The 22292-nt window shown below is 40.0% G+C and overlaps 1 protein-coding gene across 1 annotated transcript; it reads left to right on the top strand.

Annotated features, from left to right (window-relative positions):
* The first annotated feature begins 1925 nt into the window (after nt 1-1925).
* Nucleotides 1926-14112, top strand: LOC135702962 (uncharacterized). The gene is made up of 2 exons (XM_065224038.1): nt 1926-2227; nt 13251-14112. Exons 1-2 carry the CDS (start codon nt 2109-2111, stop codon nt 13567-13569), a joined length of 438 nt encoding a protein of 145 aa, XP_065080110.1. The 5' UTR covers nt 1926-2108; the 3' UTR covers nt 13570-14112.
* Nucleotides 14113-22292: the final 8180 nt, after the last annotated feature.

Consider the following 22292-nt stretch of genomic DNA (forward strand, 5'->3'; position numbering starts at 1 on the left):
GTCTTGAACTTCCATAAGCGAAAAAAAATCCGGTAATCCTGTTCACCGACGAGAGCGTATCAAATTCCAGATCCGACCGGTATATTAGTTCTCTTCCGGAAAAAGACGTGGCCGACGAGCACAAGAACGTGTATCTGACCAAGCATCCTGCTAGCATTATGGTGTTTGGATTGGTGGCTTCCGATGGCAACAAAAAAATGGACCCGGTGTTCATTCCAGAAGGCGACAAGGTCAACACGGAGGTCTACATCGGGATTTTACGTAAGTATGTTCTTCCGTGGATCAAAGAACAGTACGGTCCGAAGCCAAATGTTGTATTTCAACATGATGGGGTTCCGTGCCACACCTCGAACCGCACACAGAAGTGGTTGCAGGAACATCTTCCGTTCTGGGCGAAGGATATGTGGCTGCCATCCAGCCCCGATCTTAATCCGCTGGATTATTCAATATGGCGCGTCATGAAGGCAAAGGCCTGTTCTAAACGCCACCCGAGTGCAGCAAGCCTCAGACAAACATTGACCCGTACCTGGAGAGAAATGGATCCAGTCTACACTATTAGAACCTGTCGTGCATTCCGGAAGCGTGTGGAGGCCGTAATTGCAGCAAGTGGAAACTCAATTGATGATAAACAAAGTTTAAGACTCTGCGAAACATCCCCCTTTGAATAAATAAAAAAAAAACTCGAAAACGAAATTTATAAGATTTTTTTTTAATTTTGACATTGCTCAATGGTGCAAGCATTATCACGCATACGGTAAATTACTCATTTGTCCTAGTTACCCCTTTGACATCCAGCCCCTAATAGCGTTCGTTATAATAGAGTTCGGCCTAATGGCATTCAGCATGTTGGCATCTGGCTTCACCATAAAAAAAATTGCCTCCCCCCAGGCATGGAAAATCATTTGCATTCATTTACATTCATTTACCGCTAACTTTTTTCTTCAACAGCATTCCGCAAAATAATGTATAAAATTTAGGTTTTGTTATTAGCTACAACTTTAGTTAACAATCCAAATCCGTATCTCTTATGCATGACGAACCAGAGCGAACAGAAGCCACTACTGTTTTTCAGTGAATGTATTTTACATTCACTGAAAAACAGTAACAAGTTCTGCCCGCTCTAGTTCGTGATGTATAAGAGATACAGATTTGAGTTATGAGCAAATGTTGTAGTTAATAACAAAACCTACAAAAGCTTCATACATCATTTTGCGGAATGCTGTTGATTAAAAAAGTTAGAGGCAAATGAATGTAAATGAATGTATGAAATGAATGCAAATGATTTTCCATGCCTGCTCCCTCCACATCCCTATTTAGAAAACGCCCTTGGTAGGAAGCAGAGTGTTGAATCTGATCTGATCGCAGGTAGTAAGCCATCAAACAATCCCCAACTCCATCCTAGTTCAAATATTGGTTGATATTGTGTGAAAATTCCAAAAAATCCCTGCATGACCACTTAGTTATTTTGCATTGATTACACCATTCAAACAAACAGCAAATGTTTACAGCATGCAATTGAACATTTGTTGCAGCGTAGCACACGTTGGTGCATGCCAGTGTATGTAAGTAGTAAACAAATCTGATCGTCTTATCAGTGGGAAAAGGCTGACACATGACGCATCTGCATAGTCCAGCACTACTGGTGGTGACTGATCCTCGTCGGTCCAATGAAGATGATAACGGACAACGCAGGGACGGGTAAGACCAGGAAAGATGATCTGCCTGTTTCAGAAGAATAGATTGTGAGCATACGGAAGAGAGTGAGAACAACATTCTTCTCTCGTGCAAATAGAGTCTATACCCCCGTGCACAGTCAACATTCTTATCTACAATACACCTCGTAGACTCGCAAATACACCCAGAGCGAGAGAAAGAGCGCTATTCGAGGGATGCTGTGCGCTGCACACAGCAACCAGGCGGGATCTAATCTCGTGACGGTTTCGGGTTCGCTCGCCTGCTGCCAGCTTGTGCTTTTGGCCTGTATAAATTTTCCAACCATTGTTGAATCTGCGATCACAAGTGCTTGAAACGTTGAAACGTAACGAACCTTCAGTCGTCGTCGCCGTTGTTCTTTTGTTAGTTTTTCTGTTCGAAAAAAGTGACTCAAAATGACCATCAACGAGAAAACTAAACTGCTGCCCAAGGAGTACCAGAAATCCTACGTGATTCCGATTCCCCAGGAGGAAGATCCCAACAACAATACCAGTGCGAGCATACTACAAAACTAGTAAGTGTTTGGGACATACAATTGGTCGGTGCGTGCGTGCGTGCGTTTTTGGGGGTTCCCCTATGGTGTCGTGCAGACTAGTGGGAACAATTACCTACACTACGGAAATGAAGTGCTTGTTGTTTGGTTGCGACGCTGCATTCCACGTGGGCCACATGGCGCTGAACCACGATGGCGATGGCTAAAGTGATATTGATTCCTTATCTGCGATAATGGAAAAATTCCGTGGTTATCACGCAGCGAGTGTAATCATCCGTAAATTGCTGGCATGTTAATTGTTTTGATTGGGCTGCGTGAAAGCGAAAGAAAATTACCAAAGAATTTTGTGATTATGATTTATATAGTTACTGAGTTCGTTCGCTGTTGCAAATACCGTAAATGGATGAATGCTTTACAATGGGGTTTGGGTGATCTTTTGTTTCGACATACACTGAGGGATACTACTGTAAAATCCTTATCCTATATTGATTTAGCCTTATTTTCATTTAATTCAATCATAGCAGTGTGTGTCCAATTTAAGACATTTTAAGACTATTATAAAGCATCGGATGTAATCAGTTTAATAAATTGGTAATTAGTTAAATGTGTGTAAAACAAGTGCTGTGACTTGACGCTTAAAGTACGGATATCGATCACTTTGAAATGGCCGAATTTTCATCAAATAGTAATTGCTTTTCGAGGAATTACAAAGTGTGCAGATAGGGGAAATGGCTCTAATGTTGGCCTATGCCATAGGCCCTATGGATCTAACATTGAGCCCATCGCTAAAAATCTGATATTGATCAATTTTATCTAGATGAACGCGTCACTGGGACGTTACTAATGGATATTTTTGGTTGCCCAAATTAGGGACTTTGAGGCCGACATTACATACATTTCCCCTATAATAATATATTTCAATGCGGGGCTAGTTGATTTTGTAAATAATGACACAAGTAGCAAACATTCCTTAACAAATTAAAGTTGCAGCAACTAGATTGTGTGTGAAATTAATGTATAGCTTCTTGTTAGAATTATCTTGAAACACTCATTAGGGTAAAAATTCGGGTAAAAATTCCCTCACAACTCCTATGGAATTCTCCTCAGAAGTTTTTAGTCAGAACTACCTCAAACTTCTACTCATTACTGTGCTACTAAAAGATGTATTCGATAAAAATGACGCACACATAAATAGCTATAATATTACTTTTTAACTATTATACCAAATGACTTGAAATTTTCAGTGTAGATTTTTTAGTCAATAATGTATAATGCCTATTATCCCATATCAGTCGCATATGGAAAAAGTAGGCATTGAAAAAATGACAGTTAAAGTTAAGAAGTGCAATGTAAATATTAAAAAAAAAATCATAGTGAATTAATCGATAAGTTTGTCAAGTAAAAGCCAGTTGCAATTTGCTTGCATAACCACTGATTTTAAATTTCAGACTGTACAACAGACAGCATGTTGCTATCCATTTTTAATTGGCATCTACTATCATATTACGTCATAGAACTAAAGACTTTGATCATGCAAAATGTGGAAACAACATCAAGTCAGTTTGTTCCATCAAGCAAAGTAATCACATATCAGTCCCATCCTGAAATTCAATCGACCAGAAGTCAAGTTACAGTTCTGCTTTTTGAATCGCTATATTTTTGACAACTATAAAATTATAGCGATTCAAAAAGCAGAACTGTAACTTGACTTCTGGACGATTGAATTTCAGGATGGGACTGATATGTGATTACTTTGCTTGATGGGACAAACTGACTTGATGTTGTTTCCACATTTTGCATGATCAAAGTCCGTTGTTCTATTACGTAATTTGACAGTAGATGCCAATTAATAGTGGATAACAACATGCTGTCCGTTGAACAGTCTGAAATTTGAAATCAGTGGTTATGCAAGTAAATTCCATCGTCATTGTTGCTATTGGCTGTTGGAACCAAACCAATTTTTTGCCAAATATTTTATTTCAAAATATTGAGCAGTGTTGTTCAGGATTTACACTTCAAAATGTCGGCTCATTTTAACATAAAAAATCTAAACCCTTAGAAACAAATGAAAAATAAATCCATTCACGCCAAACAAAAACAGACGTTTCTATCACACTTTAAAGATTAATAAATTGACCAAGGAATGGGAAAAAAAGGTAAAAATATCAATAAGCAGTTTTTCACCATTCTACAAAAAGTTAAGAAAATAATTGTTAAAGCTCGTATTTGAATCATGACATATTTTATACTTTTTCAGTACTCTCTAAAAAATCTTCTCTAAATATTTAAAGATATTTTGTATAATGGTAAAAAGTTACAACTGTTTATATGTGTGCCATGTTTATCGAATACACCCTTTACTAAACAATAGCCGGCACCGGTGGTGTAGTGGTAAGCGTGACTGCTTTCTCACCCCAATGGTTCTGGGTTCAATCCCAGCCGAGGTTGGTGGGATTTTTCTGAGGCATAAAAATCTCTGGTCACGTCTTCCTTCTACAAGCAAAGCCGTTGGGCCCAGCCCATGTGTACTGAATGGGTGTGATATGCTACGCAGGTGTGGAAGCTGCCTTCCTGCATATTCGATTTCCTTCAATCGATGGCAATCGATGTCCGTCGGTGATTGGCATTACACGGAGAACCAAAACTACCCAACGGTTGAGTTCTTTAAACTTACTTTAGAGATGATGCTTCTCAAGAGTAAAAATCCCAAAATTGAGTTCTATTAAACTCGACAGTCCCGTGCGTCAAGTTAAAATTGAGTAAGTTGTGTTAAACTCAATTTTGAGTAGTTTGAACTTGACGTTGAGTGGAAACAACTTAAAAGTAAGTAATCCTGTTTACATGCGAGTGAATGACAACAACTCAAAATTGAGTAGGCGCTAGAACTCTAAATTGAGTTGGCACAAGGAAATGCCAACCTGGGTGAAAAAAACTCAAAATTAAGTACTTTTTTCGTTCAGTGTAGATTGCGGAACAGAGACCGACGTTAAATAAAGGAAAGAAGAAGGTTTCCTAAACAATTATGCTAAAAAACTATGTTTTTCATCGAATTCATTTGGAATTATCTTCAGATTCAGATTCCCTTGGAAATCTTATCACAATTCGCTTAGAATTCTTATCAAAATTCCTGTGTTGTTCTTGATGAATTTTCAGTGAATTTTGGTCAAAATTCCCTTAAAGTTGCTTGTGATCCTCAGAATTTCCGTTGAAATTCTATCATGGACTCATTTCAATCCCCATGTAATTCTCATCAAAATTTGCCTGTGATGCTACTGATAGAATTCGTTTTAGAAATACCTTAGAATAGGGTTGAGCGCTATTCGTCGTAATTGTCCATTTCCGTTCTATCGAGCAAAAAAACATCAGTATAATCAATGATTTCACCGTACACACATCAGCAATACGTTTGTACCGATGCGTTAGTTCACAAGCTTCAACACAAAGCCTATTAGAGCGTATTGTGTGCATATTTACACTCATTGTTCTCAAAACAAAAGAAGCGCTCCTGGCGAATTCCCTTTTCTACCTTCATCCGTAGGACGAAGAAAATCCAATGGCGTTTCAATGCGTTAGTACGAAATTGAAACTCGGAATATTCTTCTTGTAAGTGTTAATCCAATTTCAATAACCTTGACTGATCCGGCGACCCGTGATTTCCATTTCAAATATTTCATCGTTGAAGTTTATCAGTGTCCGACCACTTCAACATTTCTTTCAATCTTGAACATGTTAAAATTTGTATAACTATGGTCAAGAACGCAAAATTTCGCGGCAAAAATCGATATTTCGAAAACTGTGCACTCTGGAGGCTTAACATATTCGGAGGAGTTTGTCTACAAGAAAAGATATTCGTTTTGGCGTAGGTGGTGACAAGGGTGGTCCTTTTTTTCAACATTAAAATTTATAATTTTTTTGACGTAGGACTACGTCTGTGTTTTTATATGGGAGTACACTTTGTGAAAACCGAAAATGGAACATGTAACAAAATTATGAAAGATTTTGAACGTTAATAGCTCAGCTGTCCCTGCACCAATTTCAATAATTTTATCACCAATCGATCAGAAATATTCTTACGCATCCAATTTAAGACTTTAACATTTTTCAAAATGTAACTATTTAAAATTTCACGAATGTGTAAAAGTGATTTCCCTAACACAGATTTCAAAGTTGAATTCCATCCGGTCTCACCAAACGGTGTTTATTCAATCACCGCGTGGTGAGTGTTGGTGTTCTCCAGTACACAACGAAAGGCTGCCTGCAAGCAGTGAGCTGCAGCCTACATGAGCATCATCCATGGAAGGAGGACCTCTATTGATCGGAATCAGTAGCTCTTCGTGAGTCGCTGTGGGCCATCTATGTCAAGCGCGTCATACTTAAGAGTATTAACAGAGAGAACTCCGCTCAAATTCCTACTCCTACACAAAACACAAGCTCCTGCTGCAGTTAACAAATAAGATTTATTATATAAGACCACGTAGTCCTACGTCAACATTGCGTACAACCCCATGGGGTTTCCCTTGTAGTTTTTTAAGTTTAATGCGAGGGGGGCGACTCCATCTAAGATGCAGGTTATTTTTTGCTTTGGTGTTGTGAGATGCACTCGCGCTTAATAGATAGACACACGATTGATTATGATTTTGAAGATTTCCTGCAAAAAGGTGGAGAGCGATGCATGTAGATGGGCTTAGATGCAAGAGATGAAAAAAGACTTTTCGTATATTGTTTCGCTAGTGTGAGATTTTTTGATAATTTAAAATCGACATTTAGATGTGTCGCACCCCTCGGTTTAATGGAATACTTGCTTCTACAAAGTTATAGATAATTTAATTTCAAACAGGTCAGGCAATTCTACACACTACGAAAAAGTCATGTAAATTTCGGTTCCCTAAGACCAACATATGTAAGCGGCCCTTTTGACATAAGAATCAGTTGAAAGAAACGGGAAAATCAACTTCCTCAAACGTTCTCTTGATCGACCTGCTTATGTTTCGGTTTGAGAATACTAAATTTTTCATGAAATATTTGTTTACGTTCCATGATTTACGTCAATTAATAGATGATTTATAACCATCTCAAGGAAATTTCTTCTACCTTCTTGGAGGAATTTCTTCTACCTTCTCGGAGGAATTTCTTCTAGCTTTTCGGAGGAATTTCTTTTACCTTCTCGGAGGAATTTCTTTAACCCTCTCATAAATAATGTCTTCTATCTTCTCGGAGGAATTTCTTCTACCTTCTCGGAGCAATTTCTTCTACCTTCTCGGAGGAATTTCTTTTACCTTCTCGGAGGAATTTCTTCTACCTTCTCGGAGGATTTTCTTCTACCTTCTCGAAGAAATTTCTTCTACCCTTTCGGAGGAATGTCTTCTACCCTTTTGGAGGAATTTCTTCTACCTTCTCGGAGGAATTTCTTCTACCTTCTCGGAGGAATTTCTTCTACCTTCTCGGAGGAATTTCTTTTACCTTCTCGGAGGAATTTCTTTAACCCTCTCATAAATAATGTCTTCTATCTTCTCGGAGGAATTTCTTCTACCTTCTCGGAGGAATTTCTTCTACCTTTTCAGAGGAATTTTTTTCTACCTTCTCAGAGGATTTTCTTCTACCTTCTCGGAGGAATTTCTTCTACCTTCTCGGAGGAATTTCTTCTACCTTCTCGGAGGAATTTCTTCTACCTTCTCGGAGGAAATTCTTTAACCCTCTCATAAATAATGTCTTCTATCTTCTCGGAGGAATTTCTTCTACCTTTTCAGAGGAATTTTTTTCTACCTTCTCAGAGGATTTTCTTCTACCTTCTCGGAGGAATTTCTTCTACCTTCTCGGAGGAATTTCTTCTACCTTCTCGGAGGAATTTCTTCTACCTTCTCGGAGGAAATTCTTTAACCCTCTCATAAATAATGTCTTCTATCTTCTCGGAGGAATTTCTTCTACCTTTTCAGAGGAATTTTTTTCTACCTTCTCAGAGGAATTTCTTCTACCTTCTCGGAGGAATTTCTTCTACCTTTTCAGAGGAATTTTTTTCTACCTTCTCAGAGGATTTTCTTCTACCTTCTCGGAGGAATTTCTTCTACCTTCTCGGAGGAATTTCTTCTACCTTCTTGGAGGAATTTCTTCTACCTTCTCGAAGAAATTTCTTCTACCTTCTTGGAGGAATTTCTTCTACCTTCCCGAAGAAATTTCTTCTACCTTCTTGGAGGAGTTTCTTCTATTTTCTCATAGCAATTTCTTCTACCTTCTAGGAGGAATTTCATCTACCCTCGCGGAGGAATTTCATCTACCCTCTCGGGGGGAATTTCACCTACCCTCTCGGAGGAATATCTTCTACCTTCTCGTAAGAATTTCTTCTACCCTTTTGGAGGAATTTCTTCTACCTTCTCGGAGGAATAGCTTCTACTTTCACGGAAGAATTTCTTCTACCCTTTTGGAGGAATTTCTTTTACCTTCTCGGAGGAATTTCTTCTACCATTTTGGAGGAGTTTCTTCTATCTTCTCATAGCAATTTCTTCTACCTTCTGGGAGGAATTTCATCTACCCTCTCGAAGAAATTTCATCTCCCTCTCGGGGGGAATTTCATCTAACCTCTCGGGGGAATTTCACCTACCCTCTCAGGGGAATTTCAACTGGCCTCTCAGGGAGTGCCAGTAGCATCCTCGTAAGAAAGAAGATGGTTCTCACTTACCGAGTTGCGCCATTGTCGTGACTGGACCGAGATTTCCAGCCTCGGACACGGTTCCACGAATCTGCCGTTCAGCTGGTGGTCCGATGTAGTAGGCGGACCGAGGTTTCCAGCCTCCAGTCACGGTTACACGAATGTGCTGCTCCCTCTGTTGGTCCGCTAGTGCCGCTATCCCTTCTGCTGATGGTCCTTTGCTGGTCGTGTAGTAGAAAGAGTTAGTGTGGAATAGAAATGAGTAGAATCAAATAAGCGTGAAGCATGATAGACCGTATGTAAACAGAATATGATTGATTCGGGAATTTGGATACAGCTAGAGGTATAAATATGAGGTTCCTAAGCTCGTTGACGGGATTCGAATGACGGACTGTGGCGAGAGCATACGACAAGCAAAAGGCATAGCGGCACTAGCGGACCAACAGAGAAAGCAGATTCCGGAGATATGGACGGAACAAGATCCAAAAGACACAGATTTAGGAATCTAAGTCGTGTTTTTCGGCAACCACTGAACCGAATCGGACGCAACAACCACCAAATGGAAGATATTGTGGTCCCATTATTGAATATTTTTGGAATCGGTCAACCGGTTCCGGTGATATAGCCGGAACATGTTTTCTGCATCATCAAACCATTTTTTACTAAGATGGCTGGATTGAGATGCCTATTACTTTTTCTTCCAGATGATGAGAGGTCTTCAAATCCAGAAAATCGTTCTGCAAAAACATTGTCTTCCACTTCCTCTCAAGAGAGTTAGTCCTATTATAAGCGATCAGACCTATTATGAGCGATGTCACGGTTGCCGAGAATATTATTGCGATTGATGTTGTTGTTGACATCATTGTTGAAATTGTTGATGCGATAATAACGTGAAGTGATGCTGTTGTCGTTGTTGTTGAAGTAAATTTCATTTCGTGCTATAATTTGCTTTCTTCACTTTCTAGCTTCTTCAGCCTTTTTTGCTGATTCAAACGTCGTAATTTGCTCGCATCGTACTCAGTCCAGTCTGTCTTCCATGTCTTCCTCGTACCCATCGTGAGTCATCAGCGTTTTTTTGTTGGTTAATTCGACTTCCAAACTGGGTTATGAATCACGTGACGAAGGCACAGATGCAGTGTTTTGTGTTGCAATAATGTTTGCCAACACAGACTTAAGCTGGGTTTAGATTAGGTAAAGCTGGGTTTAGACAGGGCAAGTCAATTGCTCAAGTCAGTTGAATTCAACTGACTTGATCAATTGACTCGCCCTGTCTAAACCCAGCTTTAAGCTCGTCGAGAATATCAAGTCCCGACATCGAATTTGGATTTCATGGTACAACTAGCCGCCGTTTTTAGAGACAGCCAGAGAGAACAGGTGTCAAATTTCCGTCAGAAACTTGTGTAAAGATGAATGGGAACATCGACGTTACGTGGCGCTTGCATCTCCTGATTTACTCAGTAAACTTACCACTTTCGGACAATTTGTTGCTAGTATCGATAAATTTTCTGTTGAAAATTTCCACTCGGCGCTACCGACACTTAGTGTCTAGTGTAAGTTGGGCAACATGTTGCCAAATAGGGTTTTTACGTGCGAAAGTCAGTGGATGGAAAACTAACAAAACATTCATCAGCATTAATCAGCATTCTATAAATTGATGTTTGATCGTTTGGTTCTGTATTGTATTATTCTGTGTATGAATTTTACCCCGAAATAGTTTTTCGTCGTTATGAGTGTGAGTGAGTAAAAATTCATGAGAATATCAAGCGTGAGATTTGTTATACAGATTCGCAAGTGAATTCATTCTTTCAGGGAGACTCAATGAATGAGATTTGAGCATGATTTTCCGCCCAACAAACAATTTGAGTTGATCAACAGCTGAATAAGCTATTTTTTAGCTGATATGAAGCTTGTTTTTGCCTGAATAAGCTCTTATTCAATATTCAAAATTTGTTGGGAGAGCACTGATTCACACATTGAAGCGCTATAACGCCCACTACGTCCGACGTTATGTTTAACGTACAGAACGAGTTGAATATCGAATGTCACTGTGAGGTTTTCCGGTGTCAAACTTGACCGACAACCTTTCTCAGTATTATGAAATGCACAACTTTGGCGCTAGGACACTCCGTTCAAAAGATAGAACCAAATGCCATGAGGCGGGAATAGGAACTAATCAGAAACCGTCAACCCCTTTGTATACCGAACAACATTTTCAAGGACCGGAAAGCTGTAGGAAACATAACCAACTATCAATAATTTTAAAATTCCCTAACATCTTTGTTGAAGGAATTATCATCCTATATGCTGAGGATCTCATAGTAACCATTTCTTCTTCTTCTTCTTCTTCTTCTTCTTCTTCTTCTTCTTCTTCTTCTTATTCTTCTTCTTCTTCTTATTCTTCTTCTTCTTCCTCTTCTTCCTCATATTTCAAACTAATTGATTATCGCATATTAGCTTATTGCGTGCTTTCAACTTAGTCTTCTAGATGTCCTTTGCAGTTATTAATTGAGAGCTTTCGGTGCCTGTTCCATTTTTGCATTAGTATAATTGTGTGGTAAGTAAGTAAGTACTCCATGCCCAGGGAAGTCGAGAAGTTTGCCAGCCCGAAAAATTCCTAGACCGGACCGGGAATCGAACCCAGCCACCTCCAGCATGGTCTTGCTTTATAGCTGTGCATATACCGACTGAACTAAGGGAGGCCCATTTATTACATTGAAATATCTCATTTCATGGGCACATTTTTACAATGATCATGAGTGATCCGTCCTCCAGAAATAATGTAGATGGAGTTAACTTAAAGACCACTAAATTTAGATAGCACAATTTTGCAATTTTAAAAATCCATTGAAAAATCACTGAGATACAGCAGTTTGAAATAGTACTATATTTCAAGAAAATTATTTTAAAAGATGATGTTTCAAGTATTTTGAAACTGATTGTATCTTGGTTTACAAATTTTAATCAGACGCACCTGACCACGAAAGAATTAAACTAATTCGTTAACAAAACAAAAATTTACTGGCAGGCCTGGGGCCGAATTGACCCCAGAGTACAGAAAACGGGTTAAGGCTAAAGTGATATGGTACGGAGTAAAGTCACATCGAACGTTCTAGACAAACATGCGAGAAAAGAACCAATGAGCCACCAATTCTATATAGAGCTGGAATTAGGGCGTAACAGCTTTTGTAAACAATGACTTCTCTTGATGATTTCTAGAAATCCAAGGCTCGCCCACTCAAATCAACGTCACCATCGGGTAGGGGAAAACCTCCCCTTCCCGTTGGTTATGTTGGTTGGCGTGTGGGTGACTTGAGTTTCAAGAAATCATCGAGAGAAGTAATTGTTTACAAAAACTGTTACACCCTAATTCCAGCTCTATCAAGAATTATTTAAAACGACGACTTCTCACGAATCACACCACGCAAACTGACTTCGTCATCTGATAGAGTAAACTTCCTCTACCATATCCTACTATTGGTTTGCCCGGATGAGTCTTCATCCGCGCGAGGTTGACGTTTAAAGTCATTGTTTACAGATGGCCCATTGACCATTTTGCAGCGTTGAAGTTCTGAATCGCTCTTGTACTACAACAAGCAACCACTATATGAAAAGCTTCTGGCCGTCAAGTACCCAATCTTGTCGAACATCAATAGCTATCCAGTGCACGACACACATGCACTCCCAACCGGATACACTCCGTTGCCCGATGTCGATGTAGTTCAATGAAGCATATCGGTACTGTAAACAATCGCATCAACGTTCGCAAATACGTGATTTCGTTTTCTGCACTCGCAGAAAGCTACTACTATCCTTTATCTACCACCACACGCCGCGCCGTCGGCGGCCGCTATCATTTAATGAGTGCATCTGTTGCTTTCAGCGTTTATCGGCTGACAAATAAGCACTAAGCCAATAAAGCGCAGAGTCGCAATCCTTCTCGCCAGTCATAAAAGCAAACAACATGGCAACATGTTTGCTCCTCTCTGCTTGACGACGAACAAAGAAGATTCCGCAGCAGCAAAATTTGATTGTAGAATGACGTGCCGAAACATTTCCCCACTGGAAAAATTCCTCCGTTTGATAACGGTAGACTTACGTAAAAACAAGCGTTCCATCATTCCCGAAACACCGCGCCGCCGTCCGGGGTCAAGTTCAATGCCGTAAAGAATTGTTGAACCAAGCCCCAACCGACTTCCAGTCACAGTTTCTATGGTCCAGTGCGGATGCTGATAAAAGTAAATACCGTTCCTACGTAACATGATCCGCTCCTTCCTTGTTGTTTGTTCGCGCGCCCCATCAGTCTGCCGCGTATTTGCAAAAACGTGATCGAACTTTTACGAACTTACATTTTGTCGTCACCGCATCATTATCTCTTATTCTTCTCGTATTTTTTTTTTCCAGTGATTCGTACGCTCTGACCAAGGAAGAGCTGACCAAATACATCGAGGATCCATTCTGGAATCGAGTCCGGTACATCTGCTTCTCGCTCTATTGGATTCTTTGCATCGTAGCCCTGTTCTGCTCGTGCTACCTGGCAGCGGAAGCCCTGGATTCCGGATTATGCGAAGTTGCCTTTGAAGAAAATGGTACCTCAATGCTAAACAATGCCACCTTCGGTGGAGGCAGCTCGACCCCATCACCACCGATTCCCATCAGTACGGCAGTAACGGATGATAACTCCGGTGTTGTCTTGCGTATGCTGAATCAACCATCCTCCTGAAGTAGCCTACAGTATGGTAGCTCAATTGCTGTGATCAAAGTTTAACCTCACCATTTTACTGTTAGTGACGACTAGATTATTTAATCGAATCGGAGAAAGTAGATAACGCAAGTAAACATAACGCAACTATTTATTATGACAGTTAGCTAAGCAATAGTTTTCATCGATGCATTCATCCGTATGTTTGTATATAGTTTCGCATTCATTCATCGGATTAGAGTTATCACCATCTCGCTTATCAGATTACCTTTTCGCATGGATGAGATTTAACGCACATGAGTTTTTGTCATGCCATAGAACAAGCCGACTGGTTAGAACCGGCCTTCAAGTTAGACACATGTGATTGTAAGTATAATATTATAATAGACAAGTGTAAGCTAGAGAGCAGGAAAACTGATGTAATAGTAGGGAAAAATTGACTCAGACTTTTACCCATCAGCGGGGCACGAGGCTTGCCATTGACATATTTGTAGCTGTCGAACGATGCAGTGTTTTGTACTGAAATACTGTTGAGCAATAATAAACAATTTTTAATATAGGTTATTCAAACGGCGATGTTTTGTTGTTTTTGAGAAACTACGTTCGATTATTCCGAAGAAAAGGGAACTTTTCTGTTTCTGATTAAGCAGGAAATCTTTACTCGTAGGAGCAAACGGAGTTGCAATATTTATTCTCGTTAGTGTTGAGAGTTGTCACTATCGCGCGATATTGACGAAATTGTTTTTCGCATAGTCACTGATAGACTTGATCCTGAAAAAAGCCTTTGTCAAATTCTCATTCATTTTTTCGTCAATGACAAAGATTCACCGGGTAACAAAAAGTGTGATTTCGTGCATTCTGAGTCACATTATTGCAGCTAGCTGGCATCCCTATCTTGTTTGCCTTGCCTTGAAAAGAGCTAACATCGCTGCGGACCCGCGAATTGCGGGCCCCACTGACAGCTCATAATTTGTAAACAAATAGAAGATTCAAGCCAGAATTTCAAAAAAGGCGTGACTGATATTATGGATATTCTTAATATTTTTGCTTACATTTTGTGAAAAATAAACTTAGGACTCATAAAATATTATTTTCTGATTTTCTTCCACGAAGTCAACCATTTATATGGCATAAAAGGGAAAATAATTTCATTTGATATAAATAAGACAATTCAGTCACGCCATTTTTGCAGTTCACACTGGAATTGTGACGTTTCAGATGTTGGTTTCAATAACATGGCGGCATGCCAGCCAGCTGCATTATTGTTATCCAAGCAGTTCCGGACGTAGATGCATCAATTGTAGAATTGTTTTGCTCAAGTCATTTAATTTCTTTTCAAATTTCGATGACTGTTAGCTCAAATGAGTGACCAAGCACCGAGTGACCGAAAGCATAATTTTGAATATACCCTTGTATTGTCGAGATTTTGCAGCACTGATTCTCGTCTCTAGGTGGAGATCGGAAATTCTTGTGTCGAAGGGACGATCATGGACTACGTTGTATAAGAGCTTTCACCAAAATAATAAAGCTTGAGTTTAATATGTATCTATAAACGTTGTATAAAAGTTGCTTCTACTCCTATACCGCGTATACATATAATGCTGTAGTTGAACAAGTTCTCCAAACCAGTGTAAACAAGAGTTTTACAGAAGTTGTAATAAACAAATTGTACAGTTATTATTCAGCATGCAGTTGAATAAAATCACAATGGAAGCGTTTCTTCAACAAGAAATTGATTTTGGATAAACGTTTTACTGAATACGTTAGACAACACCTTTGTGTTGCAGTTGTATAGGTTCTCCAAACCAGTGTAAACAAGGGTTTTATAAAAGTTGTGGTTAACACATTGTGCAATTATTATTCAACTTGCAGCTGAACAAAATCAAAACGAAAGCGTTTCTTCAACTGGAAATTGTTACTTGGGAAGGCCTATCCTTGCACACTGGGCCATCAATGCAATCTAGCGAAGACCTCATGTAATTTTTATGGCCACAAAAATAAACAAATGCAGTAAAATCAGCGTAATGTCAGTTTATGCACTGTATTAATGATATTTTTTTTCTTTTTTGGCAAATAATATTACACCATATGTTTAACACGATTGAAGTTGTAACCGTTGGTCACAAATTTGTAACTTGCTGGCTCCTCCACAAGCATCCCATCCCAATGTCGATTAGCCCGCCTGCCAGTAAGATCCTAACACCTTAATCCAACCTACAATATCTGACACTGATGGCTGAATCCTTAGCTGTCAGAAAAAAAAACAGAGCCATCGATTTATTTCAGTGCCAACATTTCAAAGGGGCGTAATTGTATATGTAAACAAATGGCTTTAGCCGTCGATTTCTCGCAAATAAAAGCTCACTCATAAAAATTAATAACAACAACAGCTAGAGGAATGTTTCCTCTACCAGCTAACATTGTTAATTTAGAGGAGTGAGCTTTTATTTGCGATAAACCGACGGCTAAAGCCATTGTTTACAGAAGCAATTACGCCCCTTTGAAGTGTTGGCACTGATTTATTGGGCACGCGTTACATGTCTCACACAGGCCGTTTGTTGACAGCGGTTTGAGCTGACATCTGAATCCATCGGTGTAATCGACAATGAGTTCCTGTCGATATGGTTGCCAACCGTTACGAATAGGAACTGGTCAAACTTCGGGTTTTCCAAGTTTGCAGTCCTATAGAGATCTTAAAAAAAGATGTTCAAGGCATAGGTTGGTCTCTTTTCGATTGTAACTATCGTAGATACCAGAAGTACGCCGGTCGTGAAAGAAAAGTGTTTATACCAATTTTTGGAGTGTTTGATGGTACGGTTAGTGAAAATTAAGAAAGGTGAAGAGAAATATTTATAGTTAAATTGTATTCTTTGTTTTTGTTAAGCCAGTTAAGAGTTAAACAAGTTAAACTAGTAGAGTCGTAGGAAACAAAAGCCAACAGCGTCCTCCAATTCAATCTGCAGGAAAAGGTAACCAAGTTTTTTTTATCTTGAATGTATTGGTCCTAATACTTGTGGTATAGGTATTTAGTAGTTGAAGAGAGACATTACCGGTGTACTCACATCCAGAGCGTAAAATTATTGACTGCCTAGGCTGAGTCTGAGTGTGAAAGCACTGCACTATTCACTCCATTGCTCTGTGCAGACCGTTTGTACCAAACGGTAAAGGACGAGGCAATGAAAGAGCCAACAAAAACATTCAGTCACTCACCAGCAGGCGACGCACACCGATGTGCGGTTTAAGAGGTGAGGAGAAAGGAAACTAGTGGACTCTTTCGTTCTCGCGTCTTCTTACGCAGCAACAGACGTGACGTCACGTCTGCTGTTGCATAAGAACACCGTCAGAATGAAAGAGTCCACTAGTTTTCTTTCTCCTCACCTTTTTTACCGCACATCGGACGCACACTGCTTGCCTTCGCTCACACAGCATGTAATTGAGTCATTTTTCCATAGGAAATGTACACTCAGTCATTCAAAACAAATATTGGGTACCATCACGGCAAAATAAACGTGTTGACTGAGCTACTGACTGGGTGCTCGGCTGTCAGTGACTCGTTTACCTCTCAATCATTCAGACTCTCACGAGGCAGTGAATGATGAGCCAGATGGCAGTTCATATTCATATCAAAATGACTCAATGAACCTGACTGTTTTGCGCACTGGTCCTTCCTGGGGATAAACCCCAGAAAATCTTATCCCGTCCGCAGATACACCGGAACACGATTGTGAGTAAAAGTGCGTCGATATTGCCAAGGACCAGCTATTCTCCAACGCTATCTTGAGATTGACTTCATACGAACAGAAAGAAACATCCTGGCCACCATTTTCCCGTCGCCAGAAGTAACGACAAAACGGCACGTGTTTGCCCTCGAAGCAGTGCAACCACATCAACTAGAACCAACCAATTTTAAGCGTCGACAAGCCGTCGATTACTACCCGTCGGTCATCCCGAAAATTCCCGTAATTCGGTCGAACCCGACGGTGACCGGACAGAGAAGCACCTGTTTCACCACCCATGCTAGACACCGTAGGCACCGCCTGCCGTCAAACCGCAAGTACACATACAGTGATGTCACCCTCTCTTTTTTTTTTGATACACAAAAGAAGCCCTAGGTTGGGCCAATAAAAGCAAAGCAAGCATGTTAAACTAGAATAGGTGTCAACTTAATTTTCAAGCAAGCACTCCCTAAGATATTTATATACGCCATCTTTGTGTTTTTTTTTCGATTATCTTGCCCGAAAGGAGTATCCAAACTTCGATCTGTGAAGTCCACTGAAATCTATGACCTTTACCTTGGAGCTTTTTCACCTTGGTCTAAAGTTATGGTTGGTAACCGTTTCGTGAATCAGTAACTAACTATGGACGATGACTTTCGCTCCTGCTAGGGTGAGTGACTTGTGTTGAGGTTTATATGAAAATGCTCAGTGAATATAAGCAACCCAGTGCTCAGCTAAAACCGTGAAACATTTTACCTTCTGAGTAGCAAGAGGTTACAAAGTGCATCCACTTTGATGTGATATCAAAATTATTTTTTGCTGTATAATAAGGACCATCTATTGACATAAACAAAAAGTTCAAAACTCTTCCACAAAGATGGCGCCACAATCTAACTTCTTTCTCTCACGTTTTGGAGACTTTATGTCATCGGCAAAGAAGAATGCATTTGAACAATGTATTTAAAATTAAAACACCTATTTTCACATTTCACTTCTTCAGAAGAGTTGTTTATTTTATCAATATAAACATCTTTGTTTAAGTCGTCAAGTCTTCAAAACGCCATTTCAATGCATAAAAAAAGTTGTTGAAAAAACATGTTCCACTAAACTGAAGAAATCTAAAAAACACCACAATATACCTCTCTCAAATTTTGATATTTTGTTTATCGAGTATTGTTTAATTTTTGCTGAAAATATCAGGTTGCGACTTTCTGCGCTTTGGGAGATATTAAAGTTCAAAAATTGTTATCTTTAAAATTTGAAGCTGAACGGCGCCGGTGGTGTAGTGGTAAGCGTGGTTACTTCTCACCCCAGCAGGCCTGGGTTCAGTCCCAGTCGGCGCCGCCGGGATGTTCTGAGGCATAACATCTCTGATCACGCCTTCCTTCGGATGGGAAGTAAAGCCGTTGGTCCCCGGTTCATGAGTTGATGGGTCGATAGGTAGGGTCCAGGTGTGGGAGCTGCCTTCCTGGCACGTCGGTAGCATTGGTGCTCAGCACGGAAAACAAGATCGACGGCAAAAACAAACCAAAGGAAAAAAAAATTGAAGCTTAAACCAGTATATTTCTTTACAAAAGTTATTTGTTTAATTAATTTGCATAAGAGAAAAATATAACATTATATGACTGTTAGCATAAAAAAAACGAAACAGAAAGAAAATCATTTTTTTGACATTTTTTCTTTAGCTCCATATAGGGTTTTTGATCTAATTTCCATCCTACTAAGCACAACCCACGCTTTCTTGAACGGGTTTTAACAATAAATGAAATGTTTCTATCAAAGATGACTTCTAAATTTATTCCCCTTTCCATAAGTACCGTTAAATTTGATAAACAGCCACACATTGTTGAGATATTGTTAAAAATCTAACACTGTTTCTTGATTCCAAATTCGTCCTACGAGTTTCAATTCCGTCCAAACACATTGAAACGCCATTGTATTTTCTTCGTCCTACGGATGAAGGTAGAAAAAGCGAGTTCGCTAGGAGCGCTTCTTTTGTTTGGAGAACAAAGAGCGTAAATATTCACACAATACGCTCTAAAAGGCTTTGTGTTATAACTTGTGAACTAACGCATCGGTATAAAAAGTATTACTGATTTGTGCACGGGGAAATCATTGATTATACTGATGATTTCTGCTCGATATAACGGAAATGGAGGATTACGACGAAGTACCGCTCTACCCTATTTCGGAACCAGTAGGCTGTGGACATTTTACGTCTTCAATAGAGTTGTTTATTTTGTCAAGATAAACAACTTTGCCGTCTCCAAAACGTGAGAGAAAGAAGTTAGATTGTGGCACCATCTTTGGGGAAGTGTTTTGAACTATTTGTTTATGTCAAATAGACGGTCTTTATTATGATGAGAAACTTTTCCGAAGACACAAAGTCGCGGAAATGCTTCGTTTCGGAGTTATTAATTTTGCTCCGCTTGATTGCATTCCTGGCCCAGTGTGCCATGTTTACAGTACAAGATGGAGTCGATTTTAGTTTGGGCGATTGCCGATAGAGGAACATAATTGTTTGAGTTTAAGAGGCATTGATTTTGATTTTCCACGTCTTGGCAGGCGGCGAATGAGAACGACAAAAAATTGAGTTTAGTTTACTTATAATCGCCAGAAGTGCAGAAGCTCAGCGATGATTAAATTTGCCCCATGTTTTTCTGTGGGAAACCTCAAAAATCTGCTGGAAAATGAGGAAAATTTACCTAGCGGAACAACTGCTGGGATGGAAAACGTGTCTGAAAGACAAGCATACCTTAATCGACGATACCTTAAAGAACCTTTGCTGGATGTAGCTACGGGTGATTTTAACCAGATGTACTGGGAAGTTGATGTTACAAAACTTGTACACAAGTCCGTCATGCCAGACATTGTCAAACGCCTTTTCAACGTCTAGCAAGGCCATGGCTGTGGTGGACATGGATACAGCTTTGTTACTTCGGATGTTATTCATCATCCGGACTGGCTTGTTATTGGTAGAGTGCCCCTTTCTGAACCCAAACTATTCCGGAAGGAGAATGCTGTTTTCGTCTACAAACTTGAGCAAACGATTGAGAATGAGTTTCTCGAACAATTTGCTCAGCGCCGAAAGGAGGCTGATTGGTCTGTAGCTTGAAGACAGCGTTAGATCCTTATAAGATTTGTGGATTGGTATAATTTTTTCTACCTTCCAGGAGCTTGGAAAATAGTGCAGCTCCAAGCATCTGTTGAAGATAGCGGTCAAAAGAGACTGTAATTTCATGCTGAGTCACTTCAAGATCAAGTTGAATGTACCGTCAAACCCGGGAGCCTTCATGTTCTTGGTGCATTTCAGCGCTGAGCAAATTTGTTGTACTGTAATCATATCCGCCGGAGGCACGACCAGGGCTCTACATTTCCGAAGCTCTAAAATGAACTCGTGTTTTTTTTCTCTCATACATACGTGTTCGACGCTTCATTTCTATAACGCCTAGCTAGACTATCAGCAAGAAATGATAGTGAAAAAGAAGCACGCTTAGAAGGAAACACTGGCTGTGGAACTTCTCGTCGTTGCTTTGCTCATCGCTTCCAATGTAACTAACGTCGATTTTCTAGTTAAATGAATCTCATTATGGCTTTCAATCCCCTTTCACGAACACTCTATCACCGATCTTTCAATTTGTTTAAAATGCTTTATGTCCCGTTTTTGATCATTTTTTTTTAGATAAATATATGGATGGTAGATAAATTAAAAATATTACGTGTATTCTTCACGTGTTTTCACGTGAGAAATGCTTTAAATGTGTTATTTCATTTTCCGTCATAAAGGGTGATACGGTCAAAATTTGGTCAATATCAACTTGACGTATTTCTTTCAATTTTGCATTTAAAAAACCTGAACACCCCTCATTTTGAAGGTGTGTGTGTGTAGAATGTTGCTCCTATTTTAATTTTGGAATTCACTCTTCAGTTGTCAAAATGCCGTCCAAGCAAGAAGAGCAGCGTATCAAAATTTTGCTCGCGCATCGCGAAAATCCGAGCTACTCGCACGCAAAGTTGGCAAAATCGCTAAAAGTAGCCAAATCAACCGTTACAAATGTAATTAAAGTGTTTGGGGAACGTTTGTCGACAGCCAGGAAGTCTGGATCGGGGGGAAATCGAAAACCGGAAGCCGCTGAGACGACAAAGAGAGTTGCAGCGAAACCCTAACCTCTCTCTCCGAGATGCCGCAAATAAGCTGGGTGTATCGTCTACAACCGTGCATCGAGCCAAAAAACGAGCCGGACTATCGACTTACAAGAAGGTAGTGACTCCAAATCGCGATGATAAACAAAATACGACGGCAAAAGCGCGATCCCGGAGGCTGTACACGACGATGCTGACGAAGTTTGACTGCGTGGTAAGGGACGACGAAACCTACGTCAAAGCCGACTACAAGCAGCTTCCGGGACAGGAGTTTTATACGGCAAAAGAAAGGGGAAAGGTAGCAGATGTTTTCAAGCACATGAAACTGTCAAAGTTCGCAAAGAAATATCTGGTTTGGCAAGCCATCTGTACCTGTGGCTTTAAAAGCAGCATTTTCATAGCTTCCAGGACTGTCAACCAAGAAATTTACGTGAAAGAGTGTTTGAATAAACGTCTGCTGCCTTTCCTGAAGAAACACGGTTGTTCCGTACTGTTTTGGCCGGATTTGGCATCTTGCCATTACGGTAAAAAGGCCATGGAGTGGTAACGCCGCCAACAACGTGCAGGTGGTTCCCAAGGACAAGAACCCTCCCAACACGCCAGAGCTCCGCCCAATTGTGAAATACTGGGCTATTGTCAAGCGGAACCTAAAGAAGACCAAAAAAACTGCTAAGGGCGAGCAGCAGTTCAAGGCAAACTGGCTTTCTGCGGCGAAGAAGGTGGACAAGGTGGCTGTACAAAATCTGATGGCAGGGGTCAAGCGTAAGGCCCGGCAATTCGGATTTGGAAAAGCGGAAGCCTAACTGAATATTTTTCCTGAATTTTATACTAATTGAACTTGAAAAAGAAATTTAATTTAATTTTTTAAATAAACGATTTCACCGA

This window comes from Ochlerotatus camptorhynchus, unplaced genomic scaffold (genome assembly GCF_037179485.1).
Source record: "Ochlerotatus camptorhynchus isolate MF236.1 unplaced genomic scaffold, CSIRO-AGI_Acam_v1.1 ptg000203l, whole genome shotgun sequence".
NCBI lineage: Eukaryota > Metazoa > Arthropoda > Insecta > Diptera > Culicidae > Ochlerotatus > Ochlerotatus camptorhynchus.